This window comes from Orbicella franksi, chromosome 10 (genome assembly GCF_964199315.1).
Source record: "Orbicella franksi chromosome 10, jaOrbFran1.1, whole genome shotgun sequence".
In the NCBI taxonomy this organism is placed as follows: Eukaryota; Metazoa; Cnidaria; class Anthozoa; order Scleractinia; family Merulinidae; genus Orbicella; species Orbicella franksi.
Genome location: NC_138154.1, coordinates 4,634,281 through 4,649,353, shown reverse-complemented (window position 1 = coordinate 4,649,353; position 15,073 = coordinate 4,634,281). Strand labels below are relative to the sequence as shown.

At 40.4% G+C, this 15,073-nt stretch overlaps 3 protein-coding genes and 1 pseudogene across 3 annotated transcripts in view; 1 reads left to right on the top strand and 3 right to left on the bottom strand.

Annotated features, from left to right (window-relative positions):
* The window catches only part of LOC145501132 (uncharacterized), a 329,746-nt gene that overhangs the window by 197,041 nt on the left and 117,632 nt on the right, over window positions 1-15,073 (bottom strand). The window lies entirely within an intron of this gene.
* On the top strand, window positions 4,384-6,150 carry LOC145501111 (uncharacterized). Its single transcript, XM_081480664.1, has 4 exons — window positions 4,384-4,584; window positions 4,981-5,103; window positions 5,319-5,583; window positions 5,973-6,150. The coding sequence occupies exons 1-4, from the start codon at window positions 4,465-4,467 to the stop codon at window positions 6,065-6,067; spliced, it is 603 nt and encodes a 200-aa protein (XP_081336790.1). The 5' UTR covers window positions 4,384-4,464; the 3' UTR covers window positions 6,068-6,150.
* Window positions 6,516-8,871, bottom strand: LOC145501460 (uncharacterized). The gene is made up of 4 exons (XM_081480933.1): window positions 8,374-8,871; window positions 7,922-8,202; window positions 7,125-7,590; window positions 6,516-7,031 (listed from the first exon to the last, which is right to left on the bottom strand). Exons 1-4 carry the CDS (start codon window positions 8,869-8,871, stop codon window positions 6,516-6,518), a joined length of 1,761 nt encoding a protein of 586 aa, XP_081337059.1.
* LOC145501081 (uncharacterized) overlaps window positions 10,318-15,073 on the bottom strand; it is a 6,386-nt pseudogene continuing 1,630 nt past the window's right edge.

Here is a 15,073-nt window from a genome sequence, read left to right as displayed (position 1 = left end):
TATATAGCATTCGTGACACAGATTATTCAGCATTATCACTCCCACGCCTTTTGAAATCATGACGTTATTAGAATTATTATGCCAAGCTGGTTTACTGGATGGTATGTAAAACTTATTTTCGCCATCATTCTCAGTCAAAGTGGAAACTTATTGTTTTGGTGAAAATACAAAATAATGATATGAATGCTCCTAATATTGTACTAAAAATGTAATGTAAGTTATGGTATATACAGTGAGCCAAATGCACAAGTCTTCAGCGACAATACACAATACACTTCACATTACCATTTCCAAGAAATTTACGCCAACGTACCTTCATCCAACTTACGAAACAAAAATTTTGTGTTGCTAATTTTCTTGTTGAAAATATTTGCATGTAGGTAAAATCTGCTACAATTCTGCAACACGCAGGAACGAGTGTGTCTTTCATTTTGCGATATCACAGGGAACCATTGTGCTTTAATTAGCCTGTTCATATTTATGGCATAAAACTAAATGATTTACCTGTGTGTTGGTGTCTTTCTTTGGTTGTCTTGTGAGGTATTTGCATCACGTGGAGACGGCCGTTTCTCCGTGTGATCGATTCAATTCATGTGCTGGGACAGATGAGTGTCTCAAGTTTCAAGTATTAACTACAGTTCAATCTTCTCCCCAAGTTAAACAGAGGGCAGAAACTGTTATTCACAGCATAATGGTTGTAATACAAAGGAGAACCACAGCTTTTTTCTATTTGAAAGAAGTTTACTATTTCATGCAGCGTAGCAAGCTGTAAGCATACCAGAACAAACTCTGTATCCATCAAGGTTGATTTGGATCGGCTACCCGTGTTGCATTGCACTGCTGTCTCTCAGTTACTATGTTGTTCTCTTGCTCCAAGCAAACTCAACAGATTGAATAATTGGTCATGTTAATCGACTAGCCAATGAAATTTGCCTGTTCCCACAGTTAATATCTCATGTAAGAAGAATGTGTCTTCGCGTTTGCGAGCGGCATGAAATAAACGCCCAGGAAATCGCCAATTGTTTCGGCACGGTCATCAAAGACAGTTATAAACAGGGGGGCTAGATCACGTGTCACGAAAATTAGAAAGTTGCTTTCACAATTCGTGGAAAATAAAAATACACATTTCATGCACCACGAAAAGTTTATCCTATCACAAAATTAATTAGATTTTGAAATTCCCTAGCGCACAACCTTCTTCGAATGCGGATTGCCTTTCATGGTCAGGCAATGTTTTATCACGTAATGACAGGGATCAAATACATGTAATGTAAATAAGGGTTGAAGACGTGGAATAAAATGTCTCATTTTCATTTGACAGAATTGTTGAAAAAGCCACTAGTGAAATCCTGCGAAATTACGATTCACGAGTAAAAAGTATGGCCAGTCACGTTAATACTCTTTACCACACTCAATAAACATTTCCTGCAGTACAGAAACTGTAATAAATTTAACATGACATGACATCTGAGAAATAAGTTATTGTACTTGAAGGCTTACATGAAGGAAAGGGCTCCATAGCAAACAAAATATTCCCTTAAAAATACTTATGGGACCACAGCCAAGCCGTGCTATTTGGGTATCAACTCTATCATAGCTTGAGAAATTGAGCTTTTAATGTTATCGAAGACTAAGAAAAAAGAGGCTTTTTAGACTTACATATAGCACCAAAATATCATGCCAATTCTGACTAACTCTGCAGTGGAAACAATATAATTACCTGTCTAACGAATAGGGCAGGCCAATGTGAGAAAATTTTAAATATTTGGCATCAGGTTTGCATGTTAAAACCAAGCAATAACTGAGCTATTTGCACGATGTTAGAAACACTTCAAAGACTGATAGGGGTGATTAGAATAAATTTAGGTGGTTGTGATTACTGTAGATGTAGCTCCTATAGTAAAACAGCTTTTGATGACCATTTTACTCCATTTTATTAGTGTCAATAAAAAGTACCTCTATTTTGTAAGCAGTAGCAGACTTTTGCATGCATGAGGAAAGGTTTCGTGCAGCAAAATGTTGTTGATGTAATTATAACGTGACACAATGTACAGTGTGAAGGTATGCCGGAAGATGGCACGTTACTTGAGAAAGGTCAAAAAACTTTTGAGAATTGCAATGGTATAAAATCCTCTGCGACCCATGCGATATCCTCAGTCATTTAGTTACAGGGTGGAAAGCGCAAATAGTTATTTTAAACCATGACTGGAAAGAAGGTGCTTATAAGATGGGACACTAAGTGTGCGTGGAATGGCAGAGCAATATGTGCCAAGGAAAACAATCGACCCTCCAAGCCCTGCAAGCCTCGCCACTGGAATAAAAATTAGAGTGAAGTTTGCATCCCATTGGTACAATGCCTTTGTAGTTTTACTGTGGGAAAAGCAACGAAAGGGTAAATTGAATTTTGTTTGATTTACTTTTTATTTGATCAGACTATTTTTGGCCTGCGAGATAGCGTCAGTTCAGTCACTCACTCTGGTTTGAAATAATTTTGCATTTGTACTTTAACTTGTATATCAAATTCACACTTGTTGTAACTAATGGTGACAGAAGTTACTGTTGAAACATGCATTTACAACTGAAAAGCGTTGTCCTTTTTTAAAAATTTATTAGTGGCCTGCTGTTAACAAGGCAATTTGGCATATAAAGGAAGGGGATAACATGCTTAATAAGCATTAACGAAAAAACGCTTGACTTTTTAGAAATTTTACATCAATTTTTTATCGTCCGAAAATTTTAATTTTTGATGGAATCATGGTTTTATGAATGTACAGTCATTTTTTTGGACATGTTGCGGCCAGAGGCATCTGGTTCTTATGTCAATATGTATCATAATTATTGTCATGTTTCATAGAAAAAGGCTGACATTGATTTAGACTTAAAAATGTGATCGTGGTTTCAACTTCGTCTTGTATAAAAGACAGTGTTTTACTAATGGTAATGCTTTGTTGAGATAAAAAACTGATCCACGACGCAGGTAAAACAGAGCAGATCTAAATTCATGCATAAACCTGGATAACATGTTATACGGTATTTGCTCTGAACAACTAGGCCCAGCTTATTTCTATTTTTTGAAGTTATAACAGGAAGTTTAGAAGTTTAATTGTTGTACTCGAAGGTACACCTGAAGTGGGCATGACCTTGATGCTGGTTAACAAATTGACGTCAGTTTTTTATGCGTCTGTCCTGTTATTGACAATTAATTACATTGTCAAGCAGCTGAAAATCTACAAGGAGATCGCTGAGTGGATCCACAGGACAGTACAGAAGCATGAAAAACTGACGTCAATTTGTCTTTTACAATAACAAACTGTCAAATTGTTTTCTCTCATTCGCATAAATTATAAAGTCTTAAGTTGAGTCTGTCCGCTTAATGACAATGAAAATTAGCCCATGAGAGCGCGAGATTTCTTGCAATCATCTTTGAAAAAATTCAACAGCCATTCACATGAATTGATGTTTTTTACCCTTCAGATTACAAAATATTTAATGCGAATATCAAAGGGAACCCCATTACATTGTGCGCCTTAGAGTTAAACTGTACTTATTAACAACTCGGTTTTTGATAAATGTACATTCATCTGATTAATTGACAGTTTCGACTAAAAGCATGCAAGGTCAAAAGGAATTGGCAAAGTCAGCAAAAGAGTGAGAGCCAGAACCAGCTACTGCTTCAAAGAGCAAACAAGTTGAAAGTCAGAATGAAGTGGAGGAAGCTGTGAAAAAGCCAGAGCCAGAACAGCCTCCTGTCAAAAGAAAGTTGTCAGTGAAAGGGACCTGTACAAAGAGTACACTGATGAGAGGAAGAAGACGGAATTGGCCTGGCAGAGAATGCGTGCGTCCGGTAAGGGTGATGGCGTTAAAACGGTAGAGAATGCGAAGAACGAGCAGAAAGCAGTAGTAGTAGAAGAAGAAGAAGAAGCAGCAGCAGCGAAAGAAGACTCCAACAAATGAGCAATGGAGAGAGTTAGAAAACAAGAGAAGGAAAGAAGACGTCATGGTACAGGAGAGGGAGAAAGAATTGGAAGGAAAAGGGAAGAAAACTTCAAGAGACGAGAGCTGGAGATAGAGAGGTGGGAAAGAGAATTGGAAGAAAAGAAAAGAGAAGATTTTAAGAGACTGGAGGTGGAAAGAGAATTAGAAGTGAAGAAATGTGAAGAAAATATCAGGAGATGAGAGAGGGAGAGAGAATTGGAAGAACGAAAAAGGGAAGAGAACTTCAGGAGAAGAGAGATGGAGATTGAGAGGCGGGAGAGAGAATTGGAAGAAAAGAAAAGAGAAGACATCAGGAAACTGGAGGTGTAAGGAGAATTAGAAGTGAAGAAAAGTGAAGACATCAGGAGACGAGAGAGGGAGCAGCAACAAACAAGGCAAGCGGAAAAGGAAGAGACTGACCAGCAGTTGAAGAAGCTCCAGGATCTGCTAGCTCGTAACGACGATGTTGACGATGGTTTAGTTGGCATAATGGATGATCTAATGCAATGGCCATTAACATCGACCCCAATTTCTTCAGCATGGCTGCCTGAGGCAAGAGGCTCAGAGGTCCAAAATAGCCGAGATCCTTCCCCATGGCAAGTCTGGAACGTAAGTCGGTATTCTCTTAAGATTAACTCTTTGTACACTTTCTATAACTATATTTACTTATTTAATTCACATTTATAATTTCCTTTATGTTGTGTCCCCAGTTAGCAGCATTGCTAAATCCCCCAGACACTCTCATGAAGGTTTTGTTGTTGCTGTCGTTATTGTCGTAGTTGTTATTGTTGTAGTTACTTTCTTGTTATTGTTAGTCTTTTCATTTTGTCTTGCCAAATCTTGGGACTTTCCGGGGGGGTTTTTTATTATTATTTCTTTAGTTGTACTGCTACTGCTTCCAGGAACTGCCTTGTCTATTATTTGACAAAGTGGATTAAAGAAGGGGACTTAAAAAGTTCACCAACTTTGAGCTAATTAGTTATCACCTTTTATTCTCTCCTGTAGTCTGTTAAAAGGATAGAAGAAAACTTGGCGCTTTTTACAATGGAGACCAGATCGGCACTGGAGAACCTTGCAGAGCAGGTTGGAAGGCTAGAAAGTTTTCCAGTTCCGACAACTCCACCTTCGGTAAGTATTTTTCATACATTTTACACTCTTCATATATTTAACATTTTCCTTTCAATTCCTTTGTTACCCTCAAGCTTCGGTATTCCTAAATTAAGTGAAACGAACAGCTTTCAGTTGTATATGTCTATTGAGTTTTATTCTGTATTTAGACTTATGCAGGAGAGTAATTGGTATGGAAAATATTATAATCTTGACATTTGTTTGTTCCACAATAGGTGACTGGGGTACCCAATTCAACAAATTCAAGCTCATGTGCACCTTCGATGCATGTACCAACTGAGCAGGTGCCAACACTGGCAGTTTTAACACCTTCGAGCAAGAAGACAGTAGCAACGATTTTAGAGAGGACTCCACAACGGCACAAAGCAGCGCTAAAACTGTTAGCTGTGAAGTTCACCAAAGAGGAACTAATGGGTGCCAATTGCACTGGGTCGCAAGGGAAGTCAAAGCTGGACACAACCCGCTTGGCGCTTATTAGAAGTAAGTTGGTATACTGGAAGAATTCAAACAAGGACATTCTCATAACACGTTCGTAATACATCATACCTACTGCCGTTACGAACCTTGCCTCATGCCTTGACGGTGCATATTTTCTTGCTTTTTTGGTGCGTCACGCAATATTTAGCAGCCAAAATAATGTGGCATACTTCACACTGCTGTTCCTATGGGGCTACGTTAAACATCTCATATTTCAAACACAATTCAATGACAATTACGTATGTAAAATGCCTGTGTATAGTGGGACTATCTAAAATATGTTCAAATGTCTTAGAAGTAATTTATTTACTCTGTATATATTACATCACAATTACAGAATACTTACGTTACAAAACAAATGTCTTAGAAGTTAATTTTTTTTTTCCTAACAGGAATTATTTTTGAGAAGTATCCCATTTATGTGGCAGCTGAGGAAAGGGAGGAAACTGTCTGGAAGGCCATCTGTAAAAGTGTGGGGAATTTTTAAGTTCCCTGTCAACTGCCCTGTCACTAATTCCCTGAGACACTGAAGAACTCTCAATTTCACCTTTTAACCAAATATATTCTCGCTGTGATTGCAGCTGATTACGTGCTCGATTTTCAATTGACTCGCGCGCCGGAAAAGAGATGATCACATGACTTGAAATCCCACCCAAAGTTATTTTAAGCCTGTTCTTGAATGTTCTAGAATGTTCTACACAATAAACATCTGATATCCTAAGTAAGATGTAACACTCGTCCTCAATCACAACAAAACATGTCCTAATAAATCAACATAAGGATCAATAAGTCTTCGAATCAACAGTCCATCATCAAAATAAAAGAAAACGAATAAACTCGCAAAGTCCCTAAAATGTTACGCAATGTCACAAGTTTTCCACACGCTCCCCCCATTAAAGTTGTCCCAACTTTAATGCTGCTTGGTCCTAGAAGTCTTAGTCCTCCTCATTTTCGTTCGCAATCATGCCCACTAAGCGGTTCTCGGCGCTCAGGCTTGCCACTCGCCTTGGCCTGGTTGTCACCGGTTGATGCTGATCTCTACTTCCCTCCACAGGATCACCAACCATCTCAACATCATTACTCATGCCACCGATTTCCAAATCGCACAGTAGCTGAAGGGGTCTTTCAATGATGTATGCGTTGCAGGTTCGGATCTTGTACCCCCTTGTTACTCTGTCCTTACCAACGATTGAATCAACCACACGCCCAACTCTCCAGTTAGCTCTGTTCTTGGTAGAATCCTTTGTGAGTACTAGTACAGCCTTCCTCAGTACTGTGCCATCCTTTGCTGCCGGTCTGCTTTTGAAACGCTCCTGCAGGGCAACAAGATACTCGTTCAGCCAACGTTTCCTGACGTTCTCTCGGCACGTCTTGAGGTATCGCAACTGTCTTGTAATTTCCGTCCGTTCGTCAGTTATACCGTCTGGGTTTTCCTCGAGAAATTGTGTTGGCTGTCCTCATAGCAGAATGCTTGGTGTAATGACTGGCTGCTCAATTTCTTCCCCCATGTAACACAGCGGTCTGTTGTTTAAAAATGTCTCCACATCTAACAAAACTTCTTCGAGTTCTTCAAACGTCAGCAGCGCTCGTCCAACCGCTTTGGAGAGGGTGTTCTTCATCATTCCAATAAAACGCTCAAAAACGCCACCCCACCACAGCGCACAGGACATGTTGAATCTCCATTCGATTTCTTTGGTCGCTAGATAGTTAAAGAGATGTTCATCTTTCTTTAAGGTCTTTAGCCACTTCTTCGTTGCCTGGAACGTCTTGGCGTTGTCACTTACAATGGCAGTCGGCGAGCCTCGTTGGGTGACAAACTCCTTGAGGCTTCTCTTGAATTCTCTCACTGTCAAATCTTTGCAGAGCTTGAGGTGCACGGCTCTAGTGCTGGCACATGTGAACAGTGCCACGTATGCTTTCCCTGTTTCCTTGTTCCCACACTTGTACAGGAGTGGTCCAGCAAAGTCTACGCCAGTAACGCTGAATGGTTCTGTGAATTTTGTTCTGAACCTAGGTAGGACCAAAGTAACCGGTGCACTCAGGACTTTCACACGAATATTTCTTGCAGTAATTACAGCTGTTTCGGACACTCTTGACTTGGGATCTCAGTTTTGGAATCCAATATTTCTGTCGCACTCTATTCATGGTCATAGCCACTCCCCCATGCAAGGTTTGCAAATGGCAGTGTTCTACGATTTGACGCGCCAAGGCAGATTCCCTTGGGATAAAAATGGGTTTGTAGTCCTGAATTCTCTCGTAGCACCTCATCACACCATTGTCCTCTGTTGTTAGCTTAAGATTTGTGGTCATGTCACATGTTTGTTGAGCGATTTGAACTCACGTCTTCTCTGCGTGCATAATCTCAAATTTGGTGAGTGGTCCGTCTCGTCTTCTCTCTCTGCAACCGTCTGTGAAACGCCTCACGTAGGCTGTTATGCGCAAAAGCTTCCAGTACGGGAACTTGTTCAAGAGACCTTCTGACCATCTCTTCAACGTTTCTTGGGCCATATCTTCTGCCAACATCAACACTTCTTTCTTCCCTCTCTCTAACTTTGCTTCATCTGTTTCCACGATTGCCGGTTGCTCTGGGTTATCTTCCTCATCAGAAATCCAGCTGGGGCCCTTGAACCAGAGTTGTGTGAGTTTGTCTGGCACTGCTCATGTTCCCAGGTCGCTGGGATTCTCACTTGTGGGAACATATTTCCAAGATGAATATGTAAGTTCCTCAATTTTCTTAACTCAATTTTGAACAAAGGTCGACCACTCTCTGCGGTTTGCGAGCCAATACAGTACTGTCATGCTATCCACCCAGTTGTGGTAGCCGGTGACAGGAAAGGATATGAAGGCCTTGCTCACACTATTCTGGAGTTTTGCCGTGTGTGCTGCAACCAATTCCAAGTGCAGAATATTCATCCCCTTTGGTCTGACTCTTGCCTTAGCCACAAGCAAGTTTTGGTTGACTGCCAGCGAGTCTTGGTAGGTCACAACATAAATCGCGGCACAAACAGCTACCTTGCTCGCATCTGAAAAACCATGAATCTTGAAATGGGTGTGTCGTGCCGTGAAGACACATCGCAGAATGGTGATGGTCGGTTGTCTTCGCAGGGCATTGACCCATGCCTCCCACTTCTTCTGAAGCTCTCTTGGCACCTGGTCCCAGTGTAATTTAAGAAGACACGCCCCGCTGAAAATCAATTTCGCAGTGATGGTGATGGGTGCACTCCATCCGAGTATGTCATAGATACTGTTTATTGCTGAGATCATTTTCCTCCTTGTCAATGGCCTCACCATCTCTATACATGAACTGAGGTCAATGGATAGTGTCTTCATCCTCACCCCATTGAGTGCCAAGTATCTTTGTCTTCCCGCTCTGATTGCTTCTCACTGAGCTTTTGGCGTACGTCTCCTCCCCTTTGGCGACCTGTGCACTTAAATTTAGATGCTTCACATTACTGTGCCACTTGTGAAGGGAGAAGCCACCCTCTGACAGAATCATGGTAGACTCTTCTTTGAAGGAGACCACCTCTTCCTCTGAATTTCCTCCCCCTTGTATGTCATCAACGTACATGTCTTCTAAGAGGGACTGTACGACGGTGGTGAGGTGGTTTTCCTTGTCGTTCATGACGTGCTTTTGAAGAGTTGCCCCCAGTATGTAAGGGCTTGAAGTAGCTCCAAAGATGACTCTCCTGAAGCGCTATTCCTCCCACCAGAGGATTCGTTGGGCGTCTCTGTCTTGTAGTGTGCCAGCTTGGTTCATAAGAGAGCTCATACTCTTTTCTACCCTTGACTGTTGGATGGAATCCACTGTTGATTTTGGTGCTTGATCGCAAATTGAAGTATGCTGTTTGCCTTGACAGTTTCTGCACCCCCTGGACCTACATGGAGATGCACTGTGTCCAGCACCTGTACAGTTGAAGTACAACCCTTTCCTAGTAATTATCGCTCGTCTTGAAATTATGTCAACTACCTTTGTGCAGTTGTGGCTGAAATGCTCACTGGAGTTGCAGTACACGCAGGTTGGCTTGTGGTGTGGCCTTGAGTTTCCGTTGTTTCTGAAAAGCATCTTTTCTCTCTCGCTATCTCTTTTCCATGGGTGTCTCCTGGGGATGTCATCCTTGTTGCTTGAATCGTCGCTTTCTCTCAATGGATTTCTTTCCACATACTTCTGAAGGTTTTCCACAAGCTCTTCTAATCCCCATTTCCCTTCCACTGTAAACTGATTCCAAAAGCGTACTCGCCGCGTACTCTGTGTACTCGCTGGTGAAAGGTGTAATAGTGTACTTTTGTAGTATGACAGATTGTCCAGGGAATGTTTCTGTCTTCCCCTTGCCTGCACCCACGTCTTTACTCTCTCGCAGCTGTTTTTCGAAGTCCAGTTTCCTCAAATACCACTCTTCTTCTTGCTCTTGCTGTCGCCTGGCAATCTCTTCCATTTCTTGTTGTTCTTGCAGTCTGTATTTCCTCTGTTCCTCGTTTATTTGTTGTTGAACACATCCTTCTGTCTTCACTTTTTCCTCAGCTTCTCTTGCTGCAGTCTCCTCCACTTGCTTTTTGATTTGAAGGCGTGTTTCTCAAAAGGGTTGAATAAGTCGCTTCTGTTCCACTGTCCACTGTTTAATGAAGTCCAGTCCCTTGTCTGATTCCAATAAGTAATTAATTATCTCGTCCTTTGCCTTTTCCAAACACTTAATAAGCTCCATAAGCTGTTCGTAAGCGGTGAATACGTCTTCCTTGTCTCCAGCCCAAAAGTTCGCGGATCTGTTCAAACTGGAGAGCAGCTACTGCTAATTGTTTGCCGAATTTCACATCGGTTTGTTGCATGATTAAATTCGTCGCTTGAATGACACGTACACGCCGACACAATGAAATCCAAAGTATATTTCCAATCCAAATTGTCCTGGCAGGGTTGCCACCTTTCAGTGTGGGGAATTTTTAAGTTGCCCTGTCAACTGCCCTGTCACGAATTCCCTGAGACACTGAAGAACTCTCAATTTCACCTTTTAACCAAATATATTCTCGCTGTGATTGTAGCTGATTACATGCTCAATTTTCAATTGACTCAAACATGCCAGAAAAGCGATGATCATGACTTGAAATCCGACCCAAAGTTATTTTAAGCCTGTTCTCGAACGTTCTAGAATGTTCTACACAATAAACATCTGATATCCTAAGTAAGATGTAACACTCGTTGTCCTCAATCACAAAAAAACATGTCCTAATAAATCAACATAAGGATCAATAAGTCTTCGAATGAACAGTCCATCATCAAAATAAAAGAAAACAAATAAACTCACAAGCTCATAAAGCTAGAGTGAGCGTGTAAGTCCCTAAAATGTCATGCAATGTCACAAGTTTTCCACGAAAGGATTGATGCCAAATGTCAAGGAACAACATTTTTTTAGCAAGTTTTAAAACAGACAGCAGTACTGTATATAGTCCAACTATGAAGCAGTAAAAGTGCGCTTTTTAATTAGTTTTTAAGAGTAGTATCAAAGAGGCCCTTAAATTGTCCTTCACTGGAATTTAAAACCAAGAAGCAGTTACTTATCACTTTCACAGCGGTCAAATGCATTGCGTACGTGGTTCCCGCCAAAACTGTTGCCCAGATAAACATGTAAGTTGACTAGACAGTCACTGAAAAGATTAGCTTCAAACGCCTTATAAGCAGAGAGAACGTATATTATCCACCTTGTGTATTCGTCTTCTTCATAACATTTTCCTTAAAATAAAAGTCTTGTATATTTTTTCGCAAGCTTTGAGGCAACGAAAACTGAAAGTGTAACAAATTTTTGCATTTGGCTGATCATTGCCAACCAAAACATCACGATTGTGATCCTTGAACTGAGAAACTACTGGTAATGATATCTGGGGAAGGGGGATGGGGTAAAGCTGAACACCCACAATTGCCAAAAACAGCTCCTGCAACTACGGGTTCTAACTTAGTGCCGATTGATAGGTCAAATCGCACCTTGTTGAACGGGAATTTGCATGCGTCATTATTTTGTCAACTTGTTTATGATACATTGATCCCTAACACAAACAACCAAAGCTCACACGATAGCAGAACTCTTGAGAGAACTCAATCGATTCAGTACATTTGAGATAGGAAACAGAATTGTACATGTACACCCTTGGGCAAAGTTAAGGTTACCACTACTTCAGTTGAAAAATGAATTTGAGCCAAACCCTTGGCACCTTTTTAAGGATTACACTTTCATTCATTATTAAATGCGAGTCCCCAGTGACTTTGAACTATTTTGTGTTAGGAAGCCTCCAGGAGTGCATGACCATGACTAACGAAACATGTGACGTTTCAAACGAAACTCAACGTATCATTATTTGATACCGTGCCTTCAAGTCAGCGAAACTTGATGTAAGGGCAGCACGTTAATAAGCAAAGGATCACTTGTGGGTTATATGTCGTTTTACAGACACAACTCAGCACAAATACACAGGCATTTTGTATAATGAAATTTATTAGGAAGTCAATCAAGTGCAGTCCGACCCCAACAATACAGAAGCGGACATATCGCCTATTATAACTAGGTGACTGAAAACAGCACCTTATCATTTCCATTACATTTTGAGTACACTTGAGTGCTAACATTTGTAAGTAAATACCTTCTGTGATGCCCCTGAATAATAAAAGAAATGTTATGATGTAAAACAAGATAAATCAGACATCATCTAATTGGTGTGTGGGTCTCCCTGCAGTTCAGGAGCAATGAGATCCTCCGTTCCTTCTTTGCAGAACTGTCGTATCTCATTGAAAAGGTACATTTGCCATTGATGATCTAAGCCTTTGGGTTCTTGGATAGTAGGCAGTTCAGCTGGGAGAAAATCATTTTCAGCCCGCAATAAAGTGAACCTTTCTTCAGTGCTATCTGAAAATTGCTTGTAAAAAACAACACCTGGGTCTTCTTTTTTAAACCAAAAATGATGGTATTTCTTTATGTTTTTGAATTTTCTGAAATACACAGAGAAATGAGACCCAATCATAAACTGGAACAATGACTGAACCATCATGTAATGAGCACAGTTGTGTGACATTTACTCCGCTAACAGTGGACCTGTCAATAACTGATGCAAACTCATGAAGTGAGGAGATGAAAGATTTTTGAAAAGATTGCTTCAAAAGGCCAAAGCACCAGTCACATGCAAATTTAGTGTGACCAACAATTAGAAAACTGTACCCACACGACTGATGCAGACCAGTTATTATCCTCCATGCTAAATACCACAGGACATACGAATTCTTGTTTTGGCCACAGCAGTTGTCTGCGTGGAGATGTACGTCTGTCTCCCCTATGCCGTGCTTTTGGAAAAAATAGTGCAGATAACTTATGGTTGCATTCGCACCCTTTCCCACACTGCCTGCTTCATCGATTACAAAATTAACTTGCCTGGGCAACGATTCGCAACAGAACCAAAAATTCCTACTTCCTTGGTACTTTGAAATAAATAGGGCCAGGTTGCATGGGGTTTGAGGGCAAATGAACTTGCTGGGTATAATCAAAAGAATGATGCATTTTCCCTTTAAACGAACAGGCTGTTCTTGTTTCATTAAAGTCTAGACTATTTAGTATCGGCTTTAAGTTGCTCTTACTCTCTTTGCATACACGCTTGTAAAGGCTCCTCTCATTTTCAGCATCCAGTAAATGCGCCTCCTGCTTTCGTACAATCTCCTCTTTTCTTCGTCTAGCAAGTTAGCTGACCGGTAGATGTTTGAGTTGTTTTTTTGACATGTGTGACACAGGTCAGTCATTGGTTTTGTTATTCTTACAAGTGGCCGCAGCTCATTCCACATAGTTACAAATTTAGAATATAAAACTACAGGTAGACCAGCGCTCTCCACTGACTGTTCATAAAGTCTGTGGATACTTGCTTTAGTTGCAGATGAGGGAAGCAATTTAATATCGGATCATTTAAATTCCGGAACTCTTCCAGGAAGAGCAACAGCATGCTCTTCGGCATAATTATCAAGGAAAGTGATTACATGTTGTAGGGTGTCCATTGAACAAGTTCTAAAAGGCATTTTTCCTTTTTTACCATGGATACGAGGCATAATTCCATGATTCTTGTAGTGCCGTTTTAAGTTCTCCAGGTGCCTTACCCCTATTCCATAAAGAACTAAAAACATCTCTCTGCAAATCGGAGCACCTGCAAACACCGGCAAATTAAAGCATGGTAAATGGCGATGTTATACACAATCTACAAACTAACAATGATGTCTGCAAAGGTGTCTGCGGGAAATGAACATTATGCAATACAGTAAAAACCCGCTTGTGAGAAGCTACATTTTGTTGAAGTTTGGCAAAATAGGTTCTTAATTAGGCTCTTAATTTATATGGAGATATAGTTATTGCTTACCAGACAAATAAATAAAATTGGATTTGGTCCTTGAGCATAGAGTGTATTTATTCACAACTGTGTTATGTATTTTCTTGTAATATGAATTTGCAATTTCAAAGTCACGCTCCGTTAAAATGTTTATAATAACTTAACTGTAACCCACATAATTATAAGAACCTGCTTGATCTTGCTTGGCTAAGTAGGTTCTTATATTTTTGCGTATTAAAATAGCAGATTTCTGCCAGCAGGTTCTTAAACCACTAGGTTCTTTACCTGTGGGTTTTTACTGTAACAGGGTTTTACTAATAAACACTAGAAAGTGCATTTTACCTTCAAAAGTGAAATATGCGTGAGTCCTTTTTCTTTTTCTCGTTTGCCAGCTGGAACGTGAATTTTCATCTTGCCTGGTGCATGCTTCAAGCAGTGCTAGTACCACCATGTCCAACTCTGAGGACGACATTTCAAGACAAATTTGTTGATGATTCAGTACTTTTTCCACTGAAAAGCGGTTGCTGCAGTTTTCTTCTTCCACTTCCTGTAAACATCCGCAGCCTACTTTGAGAAAAGATTCCACTTTTTGATTTTCAATTACGTCTGATTCTCTCCATTCAATCATGTCAGCATGTTGGGAAAATTCAGCCTGACTGCAGTTCTCATCACTTTCCTCTTCACGGTCTGAATCTGACGATTCATTTTCATTGTTAACGGATATTTCACGATCCCTAGTTCTAAAGTAAAGTTCCTCCGCTAACTGCAGGTCATTGACAAATGATGCAGAAATGTTTGAGGAGTTTAGACAAGTGTAATCTATAACAGCTTTGTTTGTAAAGAATTTAGAAAATTCATGCCTTTCGGGAGCCTTTCACATTTCGTGCAAATTTTATGTGGAAGTGAAATATTTCATTGTTTTATGTCAAGCCTCTGTCACAAGTAAAGATGAGTCAGATAATTTTATTGCGTGAAAATTTTAGCTTTTCTGAGCTGACGTTAAGTGTGTAGCCCTGTCAGCAGTGCTCACGATACTGTTCAGTCAGACCACTTTGTGCAACAATAAAAATTAATAAGTAATACCAGTAGTAATCGGTGATTAGAGAGAAACACGCTAATGTGAAGGGGCAGAATACCTTTTCTGGGTGAAAAT